The sequence below is a fragment of the Miniopterus natalensis genome, chromosome 17 (genome assembly GCF_054644295.1).
Source record: "Miniopterus natalensis isolate mMinNat1 chromosome 17, mMinNat1.hap1, whole genome shotgun sequence".
Classification (NCBI taxonomy): Eukaryota; Metazoa; Chordata; class Mammalia; order Chiroptera; family Miniopteridae; genus Miniopterus; species Miniopterus natalensis.
The window spans coordinates 41,416,871-41,440,197 of record NC_142097.1 but is presented as its reverse complement, the minus strand read 5'-3'; the positions used below and the strand labels follow the sequence as shown (position 1 = coordinate 41,440,197).

General features: G+C 56.6%; 1 protein-coding gene across 1 annotated transcript in view; it reads left to right on the top strand.

The window, feature by feature from the left end:
* SDK2 (sidekick cell adhesion molecule 2) overlaps positions 1–23,327 on the top strand; it is a 181,217-nt gene that overhangs the window by 58,530 nt on the left and 99,360 nt on the right. Inside the window, exon 2 of the mRNA XM_087826335.1 lies at positions 22,416–22,575. Coding sequence (XP_087682461.1) covers positions 22,416–22,575 — 160 coding nt within the window. The remainder of the gene's footprint in view (positions 1–22,415; positions 22,576–23,327) is intronic.

Sequence of the window (23,327 nt, the reverse complement as noted above, 5' to 3'; positions counted from 1 at the left end):
CATACAGTGGGTGCCCAATAAGCGTTCCTTCCTGTCCTCCTCTCTCCTCTCCGCGCCCCGGCGCAGCCGAGCCTGGTGCCCTCGGAGGAATCGCCGGGCCGGTGCGCCTGAGCGGGACCCTGCCGGGCACTGTTCACTAGGAGCCAGAGGCTTGCTCAGTGCCCCGTCTTTTCAGATGTCGCCCCTGCATTTTGATGTATTTTTGTGTTTATTGGAAAAGCTGTTCTTGCACATTTTAAAACCGGAATCCTAGTTCAAGGCCCCAAGGCCCCAACACCACTTAATGAGTTTCTGGCAGAAGGTGCTCGGTGACCCCTTTAAAAAGGGGCAGAGGGATGAAGGCTGAACATATCGGGAGCACAAGCCAAGGAGAGATGCTGGGAGCCTGGGGTCGGGGTCACAGCTCGGAGCCAGACAGGCTGTCTACTGATGAGCTGCGTGACCTTGGGAAGTTGCCTAACCTCTCTGTGCCTCGGTATCTCCATCTAGAGAACAGAGACAGTATGGTGCCTACTTGAGACCAGCCTGTCTGGCTTCTGAGTCTGTGAATGGAGAAGCTTGTGTGTGTGTTTTTTCCCCCCGGGACCATTTTTACTTGTACGAGTGGGTCCAGGGTGCCTCCTGGCAAGACTACAGAGAAAAGCAAGGGGAATTCAAAGTGGGGAACTGAGTCAACGCACCAGGGAGAGGTGCCATAGGATTGGCATCCTGAGAGGGGCCCCGCCCCTGCTCCTCGGACATTCCGCCTCGGTTGGGTTTCACGCCTTCCTTCACCCCCAGCATGGGCTCACATCTACCTGCCGAGGCCTTGGTCTGCTATGGGGAAGACCCCCCAAAATATAAAACCTTCTTTTCTCTCCCAGTGCCCACCCCCCCAGGCCAACCTGCCTGCCCCTTCCCACCCTCCCCCTGCCTCTCCGTTACCAGGCCTGGAGCTGGTGAAAGGAGCCCTTCCAAGTCAGGTCAATAGAGCCAACTTTGGGAGAGAAGAGCGTGGGGGTGGGAACAGAGTGGGAGCCGAGGGTGGACCGGGCCAGAGTTGGGGGGGGGGGTGTCGAGTTCTGACGGCCTCACAGTAGCATGGACAGATTGAAAATCTGCTTGGATGGCCTCTCTGTTTATCTTCCTCGTTAGCAGATGCGGCCATTTGGCGGGGGTGAGGGGAGCGGGGCGGAGGCAGCCAAGTTTCAGTCTGATTTCTCGGGGCTTACCATCCATCGTCTCTTTGCATAAAAAGGGATTAGATCTGCGGCTGAGTATTACTGCGCACCCAGATGCATACGTGCACACGCGCATGCACGTGTGGTGGTGTCCCAGGCTGCTGACTCGAGGGGTCACTGTTCTCGGATCCATCGTCACTGACCCCAAAACCCCCGGGTAGGCCAGTGCTCTTGCTCCCCACATTCTATCCCCTGCCTCCCGCAGGTGGCCCTCCAGGCTGGTGAGAGGAAGGCACCCTAGTCCCTGTCCCCATTATGTAAATAAAGTACAGGGACAGAGACTTATCCCATTTGGGGGGATTAGTTTCTCTGGAGGTTGGGAGATTAGAGTGTCAGCCGGAAAGGGGAGGTGGGGGCCGCAGAGAAGGGGGCTGGTCTCTGCACCCTCTTCATAACCTCCCAACTTCAAAGAGGCTCCAGCAGTCACTTGTCACCTGGCCCTACATGGGCAGGGGTGGGAGATGCAAACTAGTGATGTGCTGCTGAGTTCTCTACTTGTTTGCCCAAGGAAGGGGCTCCCTGTGGGCCTGGAGAGGGAGGGAGCAGGGGAAACTGATGGATGACTCTGTGACCCTGCATTACCTTGGGGGAGCAGGGAGTCCTGCTGCCTCTGGGGCAACAGCCGGCAGCCCCAGCCATCTCTCTGTGGCCTGCCTGGTCCACTGCCCCTTTACCTGAAAAGGCAATGTGACATCTAACCTGGTTTCAAAGAGAGGTGGGAGGTGGCCAGGTGGCACAGCCTGGGGGCTTGGAGGGTATGGAGTGGGGGAGAGGTGGGAGGGGGGACCTCCTACCTCCCAAAGCTGTCGATTGTCTTAACTAGGCTGGGGAGGGTTTGGGTGGCAGGCAAGCAAGGAATCGAGTCCTGGCCTTTCCTGGGCTTGGGAAAGAGCCTCTGAAGTCTGTAACCCCTGAGTCCTCTCCAACCCAGCCCCTCTTACCTTCCCGGGGTGACAGTTGCCAGCTTGCTTATCTGGCTGTCCCTTTAGACCAGGGGTTCTCAGCGTGCTCCCTGGACCAGTGGCAGCAGTGTCACTTGGGAACTTGTTCGAAATGCACATCCTACCTGCAGAATCAGACCCTGCGGCCTGGGGTGGGGCCCAGCATCTTTGTTCTGACAAGCCCTCGGGGGGATTCCAGTGCCCTCAAGCGTGAGACCCACTGCTCTGGTCCATAGACTCTGTGGGGCAGGGATGGGGCCTCTCTGCCAAGTGGGCAGAGCACCTGGACGTTCTGAGTCTAAAAGATGTTAAGTGAACAAAAGAAAAGTGTCAGGATAGGTGTGAAGGGAGGGGAGGAGTAGGGAGAGAGGGTGTGTCTGCTGGGTGAGTGTGGTCCTTATAGAGGGCGCATAGCGCCCTCCTCTCCACCTCCCATGGCCACACAGGGGCAAGCCCATTCACGGGCAGTGACCACCTGTGCTCAAGCAACTTTGTGTTCCAGGGGCTCCATCGGCCTGACCGAGGTCCCTGAGCAGCCCCTTGCCAGTCACACTCACCGACAGATTTCTGCTCCACAATCCTACATTGGTGACATGCAGATGGTCGTCTGCTAGAGCCGGCTCATTCAGTGCCTTTCTTCCCAGTCCCCGTTCCATGATATCCCACTGACAGCTTGAAACTGACTGTGCTGGAGGATTTACACCATGAAAATTGGCACGCGCTGCAAATCAGGGCTTTTTTGCTTTTCCCAGGGAGAGAGCTGTTACACATTTACTGGCAGGCTACTGCACACATGGGAAAATGGGAGAAGGGAATGGGGTCTGTTCTCGGGAGGCAGCCAGCTCACCATTCATCCGGGTACCTGTAGAGTACCAGGCACTGTGCTGAAAAGAGGAAACAGTCTTCATTTGTTGTAACAGCAACCATACGATGTTGGCATGCCCATTTTACGGATGGGTAAATAAGGTCAGAGAAGTTATGGGTCATATCCTAAGCTACACAGCAGGAAAGTGGCGGGGCATGGAGGGGGGAGGTGCTGGTTAGGGTTGTGTCTTCCACAAACCTACTCTCAGAGAAGGCGCGGGTGAGACATGCTTACAACCTATGCACAAACCAGGGCACGCCCGTGTTCATCACACACGGATGAGGGTTTTGAGTGGAGATGACTTTCGGCTTCCTGGCCAGGACTGTGGGGGTTTGCAATGTCTTTGGGGATGCCACCTCTCTTCTTTCCCTTCAGGTTCCAGGCGGTCCTGGGGGCTTCTTCCTTGAAGCTGCCTCCGATCATCCTCAAACCGAGACCTGGGCTGCAGACCCTGCCTCTCAGGGCTCAGGCTGGTGTCCCCCTGGGCGTCTGAGACCCTGGCCAGCAGACAGCTGATCTCAGAGTATCCCCAGGGAGGCCCAGAAGCTGCAAAACAGTCCAGGGGCTGGCCCCTTGGCCCTGCTGCCTAATTAGAAGGGAATGGGTATCACAGCCTCTTTCTCTGAGATGAGAGGAAGGCAGGTCAGGGCCCAGGCCCTCCTCACTCCCGGCTGTCATGCAAATGAATGGTTTCAATGGAGGCCGCGCCGGGGCCACAGAGGTCTCTCTCTGAGGCAGTCACACCTCACCCGAGCCAGCACCCCGGACTCCTTCCTCCGCCTGTCCCCGGGGCCCCTCCTGCTCTCTCCCTCTCTCTGCCTCAGTCTGCCTGTCTGCCCCGCCCTTTGTCACTTAATCTTCTGCCTTTGTCCTTCCTGTCTACCTTTCCTCTCTCCACCCCACTCTGCCCGCACCCCTCACTCAGTACCCCAAAGGCCTTCCTGAGAACCCGTCTCAGCCTGGACCATGCCATCCCACCACCTGCCCCATATAGTGTCACCGTGGCAGCTTCTTGTCCCTTCCCCCAACAACACACCTGGCCTAATCTACTCACAGGCCCTCATTCATTCACTCACTCACTCCTGCATTCTCTTGTTCAGTGAGAACCTCTCATCTTCACCATGAGCTGTGTGCCACGCTGTACCGGGGATGCTGAGGGAAGGAGCAGAGGCCCCCCAGGCCCCTGGGGGCTTCCTGGAGGAGGGCAGGGGGAGGCGCAGAGGGAGGAGGCGGAGGAGGAGCGGGGCGGAGGAGCAGAAGGTGCCTTGGCTCTGCGCGGAGGTGCAGATGTTGTCCACATAGGCATCCCTGCGCCCTTCCTGCTGCCTGTTGTGCTTGGAAAGTGATGAATTTCAGCACCAGCTAATTAGTCTCTAATTAGCAAGTGGAGTGTAAACAATCACAACAGATGGGGGAGAAAAGCATTAGCAATAATGACCCTTCTTCGGGGGCAGAGTCTCAGAGAGAGGCGCTTCCTTGAAGGGGCTGGAGGGCAGGCTGGAGGTGGGCTGCGGAGGAGATACCACTTGGTGCCTGGGTGGGAGGGCGAGCCTGTGGCGCTGATGCACAGAGCTCCTCGGAGAGTGAGTTTTGTTAATAGAGGGGAGGTCCCTATGGATGTGACAATGGGCACCAGTGTTGATCCAGAGCTAGGGCTTGTCCCCTAGAGGGCCTTGGGGCCTGTGTCCAGGGTGGTGCGGTTTCCTAACTGTTGACACACTTGCTAGGGACACAAACCTGTGTCACTGGCCACTGCCAATTGATAGAAAGACTGCCAGGAGAAGTGCTCACCTGCTCCGGGGAATGCCATCCTTCCAGGCTCGGCAACTGGCCTCTGAAGCCAGGGCAGGCCGTGTACCAATGGGCACAAGTTGGCCCTCGGGAGTCCAAGCATGTCGGGGCTCCACACCCGTGTCCAGGGCTACAGGACAGGATCAGGTGGGATGCGGTGACTGGCACACTCCGTTGGCGCTACCCACTGAAGGGGACACGGAGGGGGGCTTCTCTGCGCCTCACCTAGAGGAGCGCAGCTTTGCCCGCGTCCACCTGTGGTACAAGGGTTACCTGGCAGGTGGAGGGAGCAGCTCCCAGAGAGGTCAGAGCGAGACTGGGCATCCAGGGAGATGGCCAGAAGGAGCAGAGATGGAACCTGAAGGGAGACAGGCCCGTCGATGTTTACACGGCTCTTTATCAAATGCCTTTATTAAGTGCCTGTCTGGGCTAACTGTGCTGATCCATCAGATAGTTAACTGTCTGTCCCCTGCCCTTGGGAAGCCTGGGAGACAGACCATCAAAGCCCTTGGAGCTGCAGCCCTGGCAAGAGACAACCTTTCTCCCTCTCTGGAAAGTGACCAAGTCCAGCCTAAGGCTTCATCTCTGATGGGACACGAGATCCCCCAGTCCCTCTTTCTGTGGAAAAATCGTCCCCTCTATGGCTGCCATTACAGGCCTAATTAACAGGCTTGTCTCATCGGCCTGGCAGTGTTGGTAAGAAGGGCAATTTCATTGTCTGTCGACGTTATCACAGTCCTGGCAACTTGTTAGGGAAATTGGTCTCATCCACCCTGGCTCCTGGGGGAGGCCTCTCTCTGAAGGTCGAGCTCTCTACTGCCTCCTTCCCTGTCACCAGATTCTCGGGGCTGGGAGGCAGCCAGCGGCCTTCCTTGTGGCCCCAGCCTCCTGTGTGGAGCAGCGACTGCATTTCACTCCCGGGCTGCGGTGGGGTGTGGAGGTGCCCACTCAGCTGACGTGCTGAGGGCCTGCGACGTGGCAGGTGATGGTCAGCCCCTGGAGCGTGGGAGCAGATACAGGTGGTCCCTGCTCAAGTCTGGACCAGGGTTTCTCAACCTCAGCACCACTGACATGTCAACTGGATCATTTTGTGTGTGTGGGGGGGGCTGTCCTGTGTATTGTACGAGGTATCACAGCAGCCCTGACCTCTACCCACTGGATGCTAACAGCTCCCCTTGCCCCACAGTTGTGACAACCGAAAATACCTCTGGGCGCCGCCTGGAGTGGGGGTGAGGGGTGCAGTCTTTCCCGGTTGAGAACCACTGGTCTAGAGAGAGAGGAGAGCTGTGCCCCTCCCCGCTGTGGGGCAGGGTCAGCAGTGCCCAAGGGAGGCTGGGCGCTGGGAGTCAGTCAGTGGGTTGGCCAGAGCAGAGACCCAGGGGTGAGGCTGTGTGATGTGTTAGGAAACCATACGGTGCTGAGTTCCTCCATTTAACCAGTGTTTCCAGAGCACCCACCATGCGTCTGGTTCAGTGACTAAAGGGCCTTGTCTTCCTTGCTGGGGAGTATTTTGTCCCTATTTGCAATGAGGTGCCATTGAGGGAGTTTAAGCAGGAAGCATGTGGTCAGAGATGCCTTTAATTAAGGAGGTCATACTAATGACCGATGGCCGGGAGGTGAGCAAGGGCTCGGCAGATGAAACCTAGATCAGAGATGACAGGAGAGGGCCGGGGGCTCGCTGGGTGAGGGATGTTCAGGTGGGTGACGGGATGTGGGCGCAGGAACAGAGGAAGCCAAGGAGACGTGCACAGTGGTTCCCAGCGTGGGGCCTGGACGAACAGTCCTCCTGACTGAGCTGGAGAACTGGGGCCTCTACAAGCTCGCAGAGACACCTTGATGACTTGTCGCTCCTCTCTTCATTTTGACGTTGCCACCTCCATTTTCAGATGAGAAAGTTGATGCTCGGGGGTGGAGTGGATTACCCAGGTTTCCCAGCTCAGAGCTGGTGGAGACGGGCCCCAGTGGATCTCTCCGCGTTCCAGTGCCATCTTCCCTCGGCGACACCTTGGCTCCTCGGTCCTTGCCATGTCTTTCAGGGCACCCCAGGGGCTGCTTGTAAGGGATTCTTGCTGCAAGCTAAGCCGCCGCCTCTCTCTCCAGGATCATCTTTCGGTTGGGCAGGGAAATATTTTCTCCCTGTGACTGAAAGGAAGGCTAAGGAGACATTTACAAGAAGCTCAAGTGGCCACAATTGCCTAAGAGGACTCAGGAAAGAGACAACAGAGGGGAATGATAGGCGAGGCTCATGAGAGCCACCCAAGGGAGCAGAAGTCGGGAGAGTTCAGGGACTCCGAGAAAGACAGAGGTGCGGGGGTGAGGCCTGCTCTTCCAGCTCCCCACCTGCATGTGGACCTCAGTGCAAAGGTGAATGGATGCACCGATTGGCCCATAAGTTATCTCGGACTGGCATGGCCAGAGGGACTGTCCTCTCACCCTTCTCACCTGGAAATAAAAGCTTTGACCTTGAGGGGTAGATGTAGTGCGAGTGGATGAGCCGCAGAGGTTGGTCTGAATTGGCCGTTGCAGATGCCGGCTCTGCAGTGTCCAAGAGTCAACAGAGGGTGGGAGAGGGATGGAGGATGGGAGGGACACAGCCGCAGGGGGAGAACTTCGGGGAAGGGGACAGAGAGGCCCCTGCTCTCCGGGCTGGGACCCTTCTTCTGGCTGCCCCTGTGGACTCTTTCCCGGAGCAGTGGGGTGGTGTGTGTGCCCACAGAGAGAGGACTCCTGGGGATGTGGTTCCCTAAACCCTGCGCCTCTGTGAGGGTTGGTGCTCAGTTACACCCTCCCGATCCTCCACTTGTCCCGGGAGAACAGCTCAGGCATCCTCCCCAGTCACCAGGGGCCTGAACATCTCCTTGGGATAAGAGCCTTGGCCAGGCGTGGGTGTGAACCCCTCCGCTGCCGCTCACCCCTGCGTGATGGGGGGCAGACCCCCAGCCTCCCTATGCTGCTCCTTTCCCATCTGTTGGAGGGGAGGCAATGACCTTGAAGGGCTGTCGTGCAGATTTGGTGAAATGTGCATCTAGCACATCTGGGAGCACCTGGCATGATGCACACACTTAATACACATGAGTTCTTTCACTGTGCAGGCACAGAGTAGGAAGTGGTCGGGGGATCCAGGCGGGTAAAGACCCCGTGAGACGTGGGAGACATACTCACAGTGCCACCCAACCCCCTTCCTCATCGCCTTCCCCTTCCTTTCTGCCTCATGCCGACTGACGCCTGCACAGCCATTCCCCAGCCCTGGGCTCCAGCGCTGGATGTCCACCAGAATATTCCACCTGGGCTCGACTGGCTTCGGTTTTGGCTCCCACATCACCTTTCTGGGAAGTCGCTCCTATATGTATGTGTTCCCACTGCCCCCTACATCTCCCTTACCCAGCCCCTTCACGCCTGCAGTCCCTTGTCTAACACCTGCTTTTCTTGTAGACCCTAAACGCCCTGAGCTCAAAGACGGCTGGCCAGTGCAGCGCTGACAGCTCAGTGCCACTGGATTCATCAACAAGCGGGTGACTCACACACCATGCCTCCTTCCCCCACGAAACTCCCTGACTGCCCGCCCCGCCCCCGGCAGCCCAACTCTGTCCCTGAGCCCATGGCACCTGGTTCCCGTGTCTGCAGTCAGCTGCGCTCTGTGACGCCTCACACCATCAGTCATCCCTTCCCAGTGAATTCTATCTCTCCTGCCAGCTTGCAGGCCCCGGGGCAGGGCCATGTCTGTGCCTCTTTGTGTTCCAGGCCCTGGCCCACAATTGGTGCTCACTGGTCAGGAAAAGGTTGACCAGATGAGTCATGACCTTGAGACTGTGCTGAGAAGTTGAGGGTCCCTTCAGTCCATCCTCACTGAGGGTCATTCAGGACCATCTCTGAGTGTTTTGTCTTCTCCTTGAACTGTGTTTGACTCTCTTCCAGGGAAACAAAATAGACTAGAGCTGGGAGAGGCTGGAGAGGGAGAGCTTGGGCTGATCCTAGCGCTCAAACAAGCCCCCAGTGCACACGCGCACACACACGCACACGCACACACTCAGAATCTCCAGTGCCTCTCCACCACCCTCAGAGTGACATCCAAACTCCTTCACACAATCAAATACACACACACTCACACACACTCTCAGAATCTCCAGTGCCTCTCAACCACTCTCAGAATGTCATCCAAACTCCTTCACACAATCGATAAGCCCTTTATTTTCTGGGCCCCTGATGCTCACCATTCATTCATTCAAAGACCAGAAAGTGTCCTCGGAGACGACCAAGTTTTCTCATTTATTCTTTGCCACAGTTCTACGAGGCAGGTGCTATCATTCTCATCTCGTTCCCCTCACACAAGGAAACCAGCTCAGAGGGGTCAAGTGCTTCGCCCAAGGCCACGCAGCTCCTATTGAAGAAGCCAGGGCTGGAGTCCAAGTTCAGCCTGTCCAGCAGCTATTGCGGCGGCTGGGCCAGCTGCCTCCTCTCCCACCTCACAGCCCACCACCCTTGCACCTTCTGTCCCCATCACGCTGAAATACCCGAAGTTCCCAGAAGCCACTGTTCTCATGACTCCCGGCTTTTGCACAAACAGTACCCGCTGCCTGCGAGTTTTCCTGACCCTCTGCCTGGCGCAGGTCCTGCTCTCCCTTCGAAACTCCGCCAGGGCCACCTTCCCCAACGGTCCCTGCGGGCCTGGAGAGCCTCGCCCCCGCTCTAGGGAAGATGTATCATGGGGTTTGCTGTACTGTGTGTTCTTCCCACTGCTGATTGGGCTCACCCATCCCCTGCCTGCCTACAAGCAACTGGAGGGCACAAAGTAGGTGCTCAAGAAGCATTTGCTGAACTAGAGAGTTGGGATTTGAATGAGTGAATGAAGGTGTGACGTGCATGCTCTACATTACGACCAAGGGCCAAGTGCATTTGTGCAAGATGGGGTCCGGGGCACCAAAATCTAGGGAGCAAGTTTGAGGACAGGAGGGGGTTTGTGCAGGGGCCGGCTGGAGGGAAGCATTGCGGGACCCGACGCTGAGTGTGTCGGATCGAGGGAAAGGGGAGCCCAGAGAGCTGAGAGGGTGGAGATGACGAAGGTCAGGAGGCCCGGCTGCCCCCGCCTGTCGCCGCTCTGTGAGCCCCTTCCCTGCCCTTTCCTTCACTCCATCTTGCCTTCTCATTCATCCTTTCGACAATCTCACATGGGGCTCTTTTGGACCACATGTTTTATCCCTTGTCACCAGCCAAACAGCCCTATTATATTAATTTACTGTCCTTTCCAGTAACTTGTAGCCTTCCTGTAAACTCCCGCTTTCCCACGCTGGCTTTGCCCATTGCCAGACCACAGCTCCCAGACCACGGCTCCCCACGCCTGAGCATGGCCAGGCAGGGAGCAGAGGTCTCCTGGGCCCCTCCTGGCCTTAGCCCTTTGAGGGTGGCTTCTGGGGCCCACCCTCTCCTTGTATGAGCTCTCTCCATGGGAGCCTCTCGTGGTCTCACACTGCTGGTGACAAGACCTTTAACCCCCTGGCTTCTTGCGCAAACACCATCTCTCACTTAGTCCTGGGCACCCTGGGGAAGGATGGGTAGAGATGAGCCAGACTGTGGTCTAAAGGGAAACTGAGGCTTGGAGAACTAGCCTGGCTTGCCCAGGGTCACACAGGTCCTGGGGGAAGTGGGTCTCTTGACAGCTCAACCACTTGCTACATGTGATGGTTTGGCCTCTGCTGAGGACCTGGCCCTGGCCTTTCCCCGGTGACCCCAGGCCAGCCCGTGCCCATGGGAACAGTGAGCTCACTGTAGGAGATGGAACTCCTGCCCTGCCCCCCTAAGACTTATGCCTGGTTGAGGACAGAGTGCCCAGAGATGGCTCCTTGCCTTTCCAGCCCACTTCACATGTTACATGTGGACTTTGGAGACAGACAGCCCTGTGTCCAAATCTCAGTGTCTACACTGGCCACCTGTGTAGCCTAGGCCAAGTCACTTCATGACTTGGAGCCCCAGTTTTTCTATCTGTACAGTGGGACAGTCATACCTACCTGGGCTCAGGGATTTACAGAGACACCTGGCCCTCAGAACCATGGACAGAAGCCCAGCCCTGGGGTTGTGAGACCCTGGCAGGGGGTCAAGGGGAGTGGGCCAGAGGATGGGGGTATCCCTGCAGGAAAAGGGGACCACCAGGAACATGTCATCCACTTCCTGAGCCTGTGAAAGTTAAACATCCCGTCCACTGCCATGCCCCAACCACCGGGGAAGGGCAGGGACTTCAGTTCTGGGAAGGAGGGGAGACCTCGGAGAAAGAAGGGGGGTGTCACATGCAGGAGTCGGGGGGGCAGGATGCTCTCCTTCCCAGAATGGCTCAGCTTCCGGGGAATGAATTGGAAATGGCCTTGCAGGACCATCAGTCACACCGGTGCCTGCTGCCAACCTGCCAATCCTGCCGCCCCTTGTGCTCCCTGCCTTGCGGGATGTCGTCAGTCCCCATTAGCTGAACTCGGGGCCCGCTGCAGAGCGGCTGGCGGCTGGCACACATCATTCTGGGGCCAAGGAGGGCAAGGTGAGGCCTGTGCATGGGGAAGTGACGTGTGAAAATGAGAAGTGATAGGTCAGGAACAGGTTAGGGATTGTCACAGAGCCCCCTGGAAATAAGAGAATTCCTTTAATCCAGTCTTTCCTTCAGTACTGAGCTCCTGCTCTGTGCAAGACACCAGGTGAAGGGCTGTGGCACAGAAATGACCGAGTCGTGTCCCCTGACAGCTTAGAGTCCAGTGGGGCACTCAGAAGTTTGGGGGCAGCACAGGGTGTTACTGATGTGACAATAGATGTGTATGTGGCTCAGGGAGCCCAAAAGGGGCCTCTCCCTTTCCTGGGGGGAGCAGCTGTGAAACCTGTGTGGAGGAGGAAGGGTTTCTGCTCAGTGCTGGCTTTTTTTTATAGAGTGGGCTTTGGTTAGGGGTTGGACTAGTTTCCTAGGACTGCCAAGCCAAGTACCACCAACCAGGTGACTTAAAACAGCCGAAATGTCTTGTTTCACATTTCTGGAGACCAGACGTCCGAAATTGAGGTGCCAGCAGAGCTGTGCTCTCTCAGAAGGCTTGAGGGAGAACCCTCCCTCCCCTCTCCCAGCTCCCGGCACTGTCAGCAATCCTGGGTGTTCCCTGGCCTGTAGATGCACCGCTCCAGTCCCTGCCTGTGTCGTCACAGAGCTGTCTACTCCGTGTGTCTGTCAGATTAGATTAGGGCCAACTTCTAAAGACCTCGTCTTAACGTGATCACAATTACACAGACCTATTTCCCAATAAGGCCATATTCATATATTCACTGGGGTTAGCTCTTTGATGTATCTTTTGGGGGACCCAGTTCAACTCATAACAGGGGGTATAGCAGGAAGCCATGGAGAACATTCTAAAGCACCCGGACCTCACTCCACGGAGAAGGGCAGCCTGGGTTCTCTTGGGGGAAGGAGGCTTTTCTAGCATAAGTCAGACATCCCCGAGAATGTCCCGGATGGAAGCTAGACTTGGAAGAGGGCGGTAGACACCTGTTAAGCCTTATGTCCATTTTACGGGTGGGGAAATGAGGCCAAGAGCAGTCAAGTGAGACATCCTGACTTGGTCAGAAAAGCTGAGCTCAAATCTTCCCTTAAACTCTTCTGCCTCAGTTTCCTCATCTGCCAACCAAAGAAGTTGGACTCGGTGGGTCCTACAAAGGCTGGCCTCAAGGTGCCTGGAGCCTGTGAGAGGCCCAGGGCGATCATGGGTGAGGGGCAGAGCTGGGCAGGGCCGGCCTGCAGCCCAGGGCTTTGTCTCACGTCCAGCCCAGCAGCTGTTTCCTCCAGCACAGCCCCCACACAAGAGGGCTGGGGACCAGTGCCAGGAGCCACCTTGGTGTGAACTGCAGCCCCATGGGGATGCTCTTGGGAAAGCTGGCCCCTCTTTCATTAATATGAATTTCCCTGTATCTCAGTCTCTCTTGTTGGCCCCCCAGTATCAGCTGCCAGGCCCAAGCTCCTCCTGAGAGGCTGGGAACCCCGATTTACATCTGGGGACATGGCATTGAGTGAGGGAAACAGCAGGGACGGCTGCTGACTAGAGAGGAGGCCACCTGACCTCCCTGGTGGATAAGATCAGGGATCAACTGTGGACGCAGATCCCATCGCCTCCCCCTGTAGCCCTTTAACGCCCGACAGATGGGCTCGGGGTCTGCAAAGCGACAGAAAGTAGAGGCGGGTGGGAGACCCTGCTGGTTCCCGTGCAAGGATAACGAATGCAGCCCCTTTCAGTGGGCTCCCTCTGCTTCCCCACACAGGCCGCCAGGCTGCTGTCAGAAAAGCCACCTGCCACGAGGCCACGTGAGCAGGGGCAGCCAGCCCAGGGCAAGGGGGGCATCGGGGCAGCTGCAGCCTGGGATGGGGGGGCCCGGACAGCTCAGCCTCACACCCCACACCCCTCCCTCTCTTGTCCTCAGAGTTCACACTCTGGGTTGGCCTTCGGTGGCGTTGGTTTGTGTGGGAGGAGTGAGAAAACTCTCAGTGCTCACCCACAAGTCCACCAGGCCACTTCCTAGCTGTGGGACCTTGGCAGTGACTCAGCTCTGCCGGCCTCCACCCCTCAGAGAACCTGGCACCTGCACTTGGTCCAGAAAGGGTCAGCAGGACTTGGTCCCTGGTGGGCTCTCTGCTAAGGATGGATGCCAGGAAAGTCAGGGACAGCGGTCGGGGCGGAGGCTGAGCCTGGTGTCTGGGGGGACAAGGGTCTGCTTCCCTGCAGGTTGGGCACGTCCCCCAGGTGGGTGACACAGAAAAAGAGGGTGGCACTTGTTCCAGCTGGAGTAGCTGCCGGCAGGCACGTGTGGGCCTCTGTATAATCCAGCTTGTAAATTGCTCGGGGCCTGTAGCTGCTGAAAGGGCCATGGAGCCGCGTGGTGTTGTTATTTATGATGAAACGCAGAGGTGCCTGCCGGGGACGGGAATGGGCTGAGCGCTGTGCGGGATGGACGGCAAATTGAACTCCAATTTTCTGCTCCGCGGTCTTCGTTACACGCCACAAAGCACCGGTGCGCCGGGTCACCAGCCTGATGAACGCGTGTTCTCCGGCGGCGGCGGCTTCCAGCTCAGCCTCGGCAGGAGGCGGGAGGCGGGCCGGGGCCTTGTTCTTTCCTCCGCACCCAGGCCCGCCCTGGCCTCCCTCCCTGTGACCCACACGCCGCTGACCCGAGCGGAGATCAGAGGCCTCGAGGGAGGCAGGCGGCCGGGGTTCGAAAGCAGGCTCTGGCTAGAGGGTGACCCGCCCGCGCCTCTCCCCTGTGAGCTTCAGGAGAGAGAAATAAAGGGCAGTAATAATACTAACTCTCCCCCAAGGTGGCCGGGAGTATGAAATGAGAAAACACAGGGAGCTTGGAGTGGATTTTTCCTTCGCAAACAACTTTCTCCTGCCTCCTCCTGGGCTGGCGCCCCGCTCTGATGCCTGGGAAGCGGAGGCCTCAGGAGCAGCCGCTGAAATGGGTGGGAAGCCCCCATCTGGGGGCAGTGAGGCCAAGCGGGGCGCCCCTCGCGGGCCTGCTGTCCAGCTTAGCTCCCTCGGATGCATGGTAGGAAGTCAAGGCTGATGCCAAGTCAGGTCCACCAGTGCCTGTCTCCTCACCTCCTGTTCCCTCTCCTCGGGCCCAAGGAGCCATCTCCCTTGGATGCTGGCCTTTCTCAAGGGTGAAAGAGGAAAGGGGGTCACCCTGGGAAGCCTGCTCCCCGGAGCTTGGGCGCTCTTGTCCATTTCTCTCAGCAGAGCCCTCTGTGCCCGTGTCTGGTGGTGCCGTCACTGGCCAAGGTGGACATTAGACATGCTCAGTGCGGGGTCTCAGAAGCAGTCACGGGCCTGCCAGTCCCTTCTCTCAGCTCCTCAAGGCCTGCGGGAGGCGGATGTTTCTGTTACCAAAGCTGATGGTGGCACCCGTGCGGTGGAGGGAGCTCACCCGCTGAGGGATCGTTAGAGAGTCACCCGGGGAATGGGGGGCAGCAGGTGGGATGAGCCCTGGCTCGGCGGCTGAGCCCCAAAGCTGAAGGCCTTCCTGTTCAGCAGCCTCGGGTCCCCGCTGTAAACAGGAGAAGCCAAGCGCGTGTTGCACCTCGGGGTCACCAAGGGACAGGCGAGTGTCATCCACGCAGCATAATCAAGCCTCTTGGGAGTTAGTGAAAATTTTATTATCACTGGTTTTACAACTCAAATGAATCTGAATACACTAAAATGATAACAGCGCTGCTAGGCAAAAGCACTCTAATCAATGGTATGAGTTTCATCTCTGACCCTCCGGCGGAAATGTGAGAAAGGGCTCCCGTCCACTCTGTTAATAGCAGAATAAACCCATCGGAAATGAGAACCATCCTTTTCCCACGCACGGCTGGGGGCGCTTGGGCATTATTTACCTGTGAGGGCCAGGCCTGAGGCCCTGCTGTGAGAGGGGCTTGCAGAGGTCACGCCAAGTAAGGACAGGGGATAACTGCAGCTCCCCTCGTGCGGGCTGTGTGCCTGGCGCTGGGCTAAACACTTACTCCTTTCAGTGGTCCTGAGAGGTAGCACGATTATTATCCCATTTCTCAGATAAGAGCACTGAGATATGAAGGGATTACAGAGATGCCTGGCGTCACCTGGTTAGCGAGCAGCTGAGCCAAGATTTGAACCCAGGTCAGGGTCCACAGCACACTGCTCCTCAGATCTTGCAACATCAGGGCTGGAAGGGAATGTAGAGAGTCCCCAGGAATGTCAGCCCAAGAGAGAGGTGATCTGGCCAAGTTCAACAGCAAGTTCATTTGTCCCCCAGCAAGTTCATTTGTCCAATTTTTCACCTAAGGGTGTTCCTTGGCTTGTAGATGCCCCAAACCAATCTCTGCCCCCCGCCCCCCGTTGCCACATGGCCATCTTTCTGTGTGCCTCTGTTCCTTGTCTCCTTTTATAAAGACACCAGGCATTCAGGGCCCACCCCACTCCCAGGTGACCTTATCTTAACTAATTTACACCTACAGTGACCCTGTTTCCAAATAGGGTCTCATTCTGAGGTCCCAGGAAGGACATGAGTGAGGGGGTCATCATTCAACCCAGTACAGTCATCAACTGATCTTGCCCAGGAGTGGACTTTATTGGCATCCCTTAGCTTTCACATTGGACTTTGCCGTATTCATTCATTCATTCATTCATTCATTCATTCATTCATTCATTCATTTCTAAGCATCTTCTTTGCCTCAGACTCTGTGTCCAGTGCTGGGGCAGTAGAAACCCAGGAGGCGTCATCCCAGGTCTCCGTGTGCTTCGTTCTCTGTGACTTTTTGGCTGGGCTGGGCAGCCTGGGTGGTGGGCTTGGGTCTCACACCCCCCACTTCCCCAGGCTGGGCCCCACCACCGCAATCATTCCCGGGGGCCATGTCGGGGCTCAGTTGTGCTGGCTGCCCTGGTGGCTGGGCCCCCCTAATCAGATTAGATGTGTATTCAAACAAACTGATGATCCGTTCCATTAGAGGCTTTTCGAACACGCTTTTCTGAGTGAGAAATCCATTCGGTAGCAGCTGTGGAGCCGAGGCATAATTGATTGTCGCACCATCCCAGGCCCCCCGACGTCAGAAGGTGCCCGGCTCCTGAAGGTCACTGGCAATGATCAGATTAAGGAGGGCAAGAGCCTTCTTTCTTGGCTAATGAAGCACTTGGCATGCAGGCAGCACAGGGACTGAGCTGGGCCAGGCATCTGCCAGGAGACAGGGGAGGAGCATAAATTAGCATCTCATTCGTGGGAGCAGAGAGGAGGTGGGAAGCAGGAGCTGGGGTGCTGAAGGGCTAGGGACCAGGTTAGGAGGCCAGCTCCAGGCAGGGGACCAGATTAGGAGGCCAGCTCCAAGGAGCACAGACTTTCCAGCCGATGACCAGACAGGTCGTGGAGGTCAACGCAGGACAAGGTGCCGGTGCAGAGGCTAGGAGATGGTGAGGGGGAAAGTTTGTAAGAATCCCAACCTTCACCCTGTTCCCACCCATTCCAGACAGATCCCAGTGACAGCAGTCACCATGTGCCCAGGAGGTGGCTGCTGAAAGAGAGAGGCTTTGGGGAGTTTCAGAGCTGGGAAGGACATTTGTCCCGCCTACTGACCCTTGAAGCTGGTCCTGGAGGGCAGATAGACATCTTTGGGACAATCAGAAGGCGGGTGGAGGTCCTCGCCCTGGCTGGCACTCCCAGGGAGGTGAGGTTCCCAGGCCTGGGCTGGCTGGGAAGTCAAATTCCAGGAGCGATGGAGAGATGGAGGGGCTCAGAGCACGAAGATATTATTGTGCTGGGGGCTGGAACGGGGGGGGGCTGAAGTTGAGATAAGGTCTCTATGGGGCCATTTAGCCTAGAGCCCAGAGGGGAGGGTGACAATGGGGGTATTTATTGGGAATATCAAGGGAAAGTCAGGCAGGGGCACCCCCCTGAACTACTATGGGGAAGGAGAAGGCCCAGGACTGAGGCCTCTTGTCTGCCTCCGAAGGCTGCTCTTCCTTCAAAGGGGCTCCGGCTCGGGTGGTCAGGGACCCCCAGCCACACTACACCCTGTGCCCCAAGCACACAGAGGGCCTGCCGGTTCCTCGGTCGCCAGCAGGGCTGCCCCGTGACACCTCACCCTGTGCACTCGCATACGTTTATGCACATGCATGCATCTCTCTGACTATAAATAAGTAACCCATTATAACTGTGGGACACAGCATGAAAGTTGCAAAAAGTGAGTCCCCACCCCCAACCCCCAGCCCCTCAGTTCTCCCTAAAGCATCACTGAGCCCATTGTCTTATGTAACCACCCCCCCCCCCGAAAAAGCCGATGCTATACAAGCAACTATATTTTTATACTTGAAGAAAAAAGCACTTGAACACAAGTGGTAGCCGATTACGTACCCCGTTGTACACCTTGCTTTTTTTTTTCACTTAACAGCGGTTCTCAAAAATGGCTCCGGAGCCTTGTGCAGGGGAATTTGATTGTTGGGAGGTGCAGTCATTTCTTTAACCAGCACCCTCCTGATGGACGTTCTGGTCGTTTCTCAGCTCTTGCTGTTGCAGGGCAGAGAGCTGCTCTCGTTGCACCCTTGCCGGGGTACATCCGTGGAGTATAAACTCCTTGCAGAGCTGGTGGATTGGGGGAGGGGCGCATCTTTTCATTTGGATAGAACCAAGTTGTCCCTGTAGATGTTGTGCCAAGTGACGGGCCCCCAGAGCAGAATGCGAGCTCGCCTGGGGCCTCCAGAGGCTCCCCAGCCCTGGGTATTATCAAGCTCCCCATCTCGGCCTAGTGACAGGAAGAGCAGGGAGCTCCAGTGGGCTTTAGTTCGCCTTTCTCTCACCGAGAAGTTCAGCATCTTTGTACGTTTCGGGGTTATTTGTAATTCCTTTCTGGGAACCGTTCATATCCTTTGCCCATTTCTCTGTTGGTTTGTTTACCTTTTTCTTATTGATTTATGGGAATATTTTTTTATACCAGGAAAAGGAGCTCTTTGTCCATGATAAAAGTTGCAAATATTTCCCCCTAGTTTGTCATTTTGTCGCTTCTTTTTGTTTATGGGTCTTTTTTTTCCTCTCCCCGTGCACAATTTTTATATCGTTGAAGGCATCAATCTGTTTTACGACTTTCTGGAGTTTGTGTAGTACTTAGAAAGTACTTGGCGAATACGTCGCTTTGCCAAGATTATATATTTTTAAACCCCGGTGATTTTTTTCTAGCTCTTTTAGAATTTATTTTTCATGTTTAAAACATTGATCCATCTAGCATTTATTTTGAGGTAAAGTGTGAGGAAGAGATTCAGCTTTTTTTTCCTTCTCCCAAATGGCTCTCTAGCTGTTCCAGAGGCATTTGGTGAATGATCGAACTTCCCCCCACTGACTTGAATTTCTACTGTCATCATCTAGGAAATCATCCCATATGGATCCGGGTCTATTTCTAGACTTTTTAGTCCATTGCTTCATCAGCCTATTTGTACAAGAGCCCCCTGTTTTAATTACTGCAGCTTTGGAATATGGTTCCGTATCTGTGCCAGTCTCCTGTACTTACTATTATTTTCCAGGATTTTCTTGGCTGTTCTTTTGGTTGTGGTTTTTTTTTCAATGTGAACTTTAGAGTCACTTTGTCTAGTTAAAAAAAAAATCCATCCTTTGTGAGCATTTTCAAAGTGAGGGAAAGTTTAAGAGAATGACATCTGTGTGGCACTGATTCTACCCACAGCTCTCCATTCTCGGAGACCCCTTCCCCTGAGAAGGTGGCCGCAGGGCTGTCATGTGCGCCATAGACGCCGTACCCTGCGCGACCCTAGGACTGAGGCTGAGAGGAGCTGATGGCCCCGCCCACAGGGCCTGTCCATCTGCATATATGTCCATCTGTAATAGTGGGTACCAGTGCCAGGCACTTTTCTAAGCACTTTATGTTGTTCAATTTATTAATCCTCACAACTTACAGCTAAGGAAACTGAGGTGCAAAGGGTTAAATAACTTGTCCAGGGTCAGTGATCTGCGTTACCCTCCTGCGTGTTCGTGAGGCAGAAATCTGCTCCCGCCCATAAACATACACGAACATGCACACATACACACACGCACATGCACACCCATAGAGATCGAGACGTACACAGACATGCAGACACACACATGCGCACACACAGACATATACAGACACTCACAGACACACACATAGGCATGCACACATGAAAACACACCCACATATATACCCAGCTCCACACAGACAGGCACATGAACATACACACATGCACACACTGCTGTGCCCACCCGTCTGCTCTTCCCATCAGTGACTTTCCCCCTGTGGCACACACACTCCCAGGCCCCCTGCCTTCTCCTGCTTTGGGGCAAGGGGGCCCATCAAGGAAACCAGCTGGCTGGACTCCCTGCCATGGCTCTCATTCCTGTGGAGGACTCCCTCCTGACCTCTGGATCCTGACGGCAGGGGGTGTTTGGAGGAGGCAGGGTGGGGTGACCCACCACGGGGGCTTAGGGAGAAGACCCTTAACCTCTCCCAGGCTACCTCGTGAGGATAACGTGGGATGAGGGATGCGGAGCACCCAGCTCAGCGCCCAGCGGTGCCCAGCAGGGTCTCAGGCGGGGATATCCGCACTCCCTTGCCTCTTCCCCCAAGCCATTATCTCTGGCAGCAGCCGGAATCAACCCATCCAAGCAAAAGTCATTGGCTCCAGGCTGGCACCCCCGGGGAGAGCCAGAGGAGCGAACTGGCAGATGCGGAGCTGGGAGCAAATTGCTCAGCGATCGAGTGGTTTACAGAGGCGAGCGAGGGGTCGGGGTGCAGAGCATGTGTGCGTGTGTATGTGTGTGCGTGCAAGCACATATGCCCCCCCACACACACCCCGACTGTGCTGGCTCTGAGTCAGCCCCACATCCAAGGGACTGAGTCACTTGGGGGCTGGGAATGTTATTGTTTTAAAACAAACCAGTGATGACAGGAACTAACAGAGGGTTTTTAAAAACTCGATTCAAAGGGCTCTTGAAAGCTGCTGGAGAATATGAATGAGCCTTTGAAGTGCGAATGTGTCCATTTGTTAAACAGAGAGCAGAGCTGGCGGCTTCAACAGGCAGGAGGGCAGAGAATCTTTTTTTTTTTTTTTTTTTGTGGGTTTTTTTTTTCTAGGCAAATGAGTGCCTGCCTCTGCCACCGGCCAGAGGTGGGCTGGGACCCCAGAAGCCAGGGACCAGGGGGTGCTAGCCACTCCCCTGAGTACACGCTCTAAAAGAGGCACTTTCCACTTGTAAGGCAGTAGGCTGACATGACAGTCATTAGGGGTGATGGAGAGATGTGCTCCTAAGCCGCATCTAACCCGAGGCTGCAACATCGGCTTCGCAGACACAGTGGCCCAGGGTGGCCTTCTGTGCGGGTCTGCGCTTCCTTTCCCAGCCACCTACGGTCCTCCCTGGTCAGCCTCTCGGTGGCCCCCACCGTGAGGGTCCATAGCAGGGATGGGGTTCAAGGAAGACTCCCCCAAACACTCACAAGTTATACACTCATAAGATTGAGACCTCAGGCTTGAGGTTGGGGGTGCTAAGCAGCCTGGGCCCCAAACATACTTTATGGCTTCTCTTAAGTTACCAATCTGTGCTTGAGCCCAGAGTGAGGCCTTGCCACAAATTCTGGACTTAACTGACCATGGATGCCCAATTCTGGTTGAATCTGAGGGTGGGAAGATGGACTTGGGGCCCAGGGCTCCAGGCCCCACTGATGCTCTCAGGGGTCAGCCTGCCATGCAGGAGGGACCCAGCCTCTACCATTCCCAGTGGGCTGACCGCCTGTCCTGTCCAGCGGCATCTCAGCTCACTCCCTTCCACCCTGTAAGCTACCCACTCCCCAGCCCCTGCCCCCTGCCCCCTTCTTCCTGTGCTTGAGCCCATTTCTTAGGCAAAAAACCCCCAAAAGCACACAAACACAGCGTAGGTGGTTTCTGCTCTCTGGGCTCATAGGGGAAAGTTAGCTCTGGGCCAAGGTGTGGCTGGGGCACCAGCCAGAGCTGGATGGCAGCCCCCTCCCTGGCAGGGACACGCACACTTCTGTTTAGGGGAAAGAAATGAACATTTGCAGAACATCTACCCTAGCATTTTCACAATTATTATTTCATTTAATCCCGATGACGTCAAGGTGCCTATTTCTCTCCCTGTGTCTCGTGATGGAGAAATTGAGACTCAGGAAAATGAATACTTGTCCACGCCCGCGCTGCTGGAGTTACAGGGTGAGCACAGACGGGCGTGGATGCCGGGACCATCCACCACTGGTCTGCAGGACAGGACGCCCAAGGCCTGCCCTGCCAGCAGCTTCCTGCTCGGCTCTGACACGCCCCACCCCTTGGGCACAGAGTGGCAGAGAAGGTGCTGGACTTGGTTTGGCCAGTCTGGATCCCAGGCAGGTTCCTAACCCGTTTCTGAGAGGTGGGTTATGATCCTGGCTACTCGGGGGTTGCACACGGAGTAAATGAGCATCGTTAAAGCATCTCAAACAGTTCAGAACCTAGCAGGTGCTTTAGTTTTTGTTTCCAGATGCTGGCTTCTCCCCCGGCCCACCCCATCCACAAAGGGAGGCGGGCTCTCTGCTGGGCTTGGAGGCCCCCCCTTCCTCCATCTTTTCCTATCCTTTGCCAACCCCTCGTTATTTCATTGCCCCTCCCTCCCACTGGCCCGAAGGGCAGGAAGGTCTTCATGGTCCCCTGGAGTCCGGGGACCTGGAGTGCATTGAATTAGTTGAGGGGAGCTGTGGGGAGCTCGTGGTTGGCGGGGCTGAGTCAGGTCAGAAGGTTGAGATGGCTCTGCAGAGAGGCGTAGCCACGACTGGACCCGCCCCCACAGCCCGGGCTGTGGCCTTCCTCTGCCAGGGAGCTGACCTGGTGTGTGAGTGGGAAGGTCGAGGCAGGCAGCGGGCGCAGGGTCAGGGATGGGAGGACCTAGCAGCCTGGCAGTGGAGGGGGTCCCCTGGGTGGGCCCTGCCCTGGAGTCCTCTGAAACCAGACTGACCCAAGTTCAAGTCCTTCCCAGCCACAAGGCTGCACCTGCTCCTGCCGAGGGGTGTTAGGGCTCCAAACGAGTGACCGGATCAAGGCGAGCAAGCGGTAACGTGGCTTTGCGCCTCTGTTTCCACAGATGACGTGGCCCCCTATTTCAAGACGGAGCCGGTGCGGACGCAGGTGCACCTGGAGGGCAACCGCCTAGTGCTCACGTGCATGGCCGAGGGGAGCTGGCCGCTGGAGTTCAAGTGGCTGCACAACAGCAGGGAGCTGACCAAGTTCTCCCTGGAGTACAGGCAAGCGGCCCCCCTCCTCCTGGGTACTGGGGGGTGCTGCGTGGCAGTTTGGGGGTGACGACTCCCGGCCCAGTGCAGCTGGGAGGCTGGGGTCACAGAAGTGGGGCCAACAGCCCTGCCCAGGGATGAGAAGACCCTGCCCTGCCCGGACAGGGTGGCGCCTGCGGGGGTGGGTGGGGCAGAGGCGGTGATGGGGGCAGGGTGCTCACCACCAGCTGGGCTGTTGCCATGGCTGCGACCAGAGCCCTTTCCTTCCCTCCCTACTGTCCAGGGGGCCCTCTAGGTGGGGGTCTGGGTTCAACATGGGTGCGGCAGAAGGCAACCAGGGATCAATAAGGGGAGCATAGCTCTTTGGGGGAGCTGCGGAGATGGGACATGAGGCGGCCACCCGGAGTCTTCGGGTTCTCTCCACGCCCTTGTGTGCCCTTACACTGAACTCTGAGCTGGGCTGGCCCTTACCTCGCCCAGACACGGCCAGGTGCGGACACAGAGGACGGAGAGAGAACAGGGTCTCAGACGGAGGGCTCGAGGGTCCGCTGCTGGAAGTGGTCCTGCGAGGCAGCCACTCCCCCAGCCCAGCTGGCCGCCAGCCCTTCCTGGGCCCTTCCTCCTGCGCCGCTCCCCTCTCACTGGCTCGCAGCCCTGTGGCTAGCGGTTAATCCCCCACCTGATGTGTATAATTGGTTTTGTTGGGGAGGAAACAAGATTGTCTTGCCCAGGGGATGTTGATACAGATCTGCCGCAGGGGACAG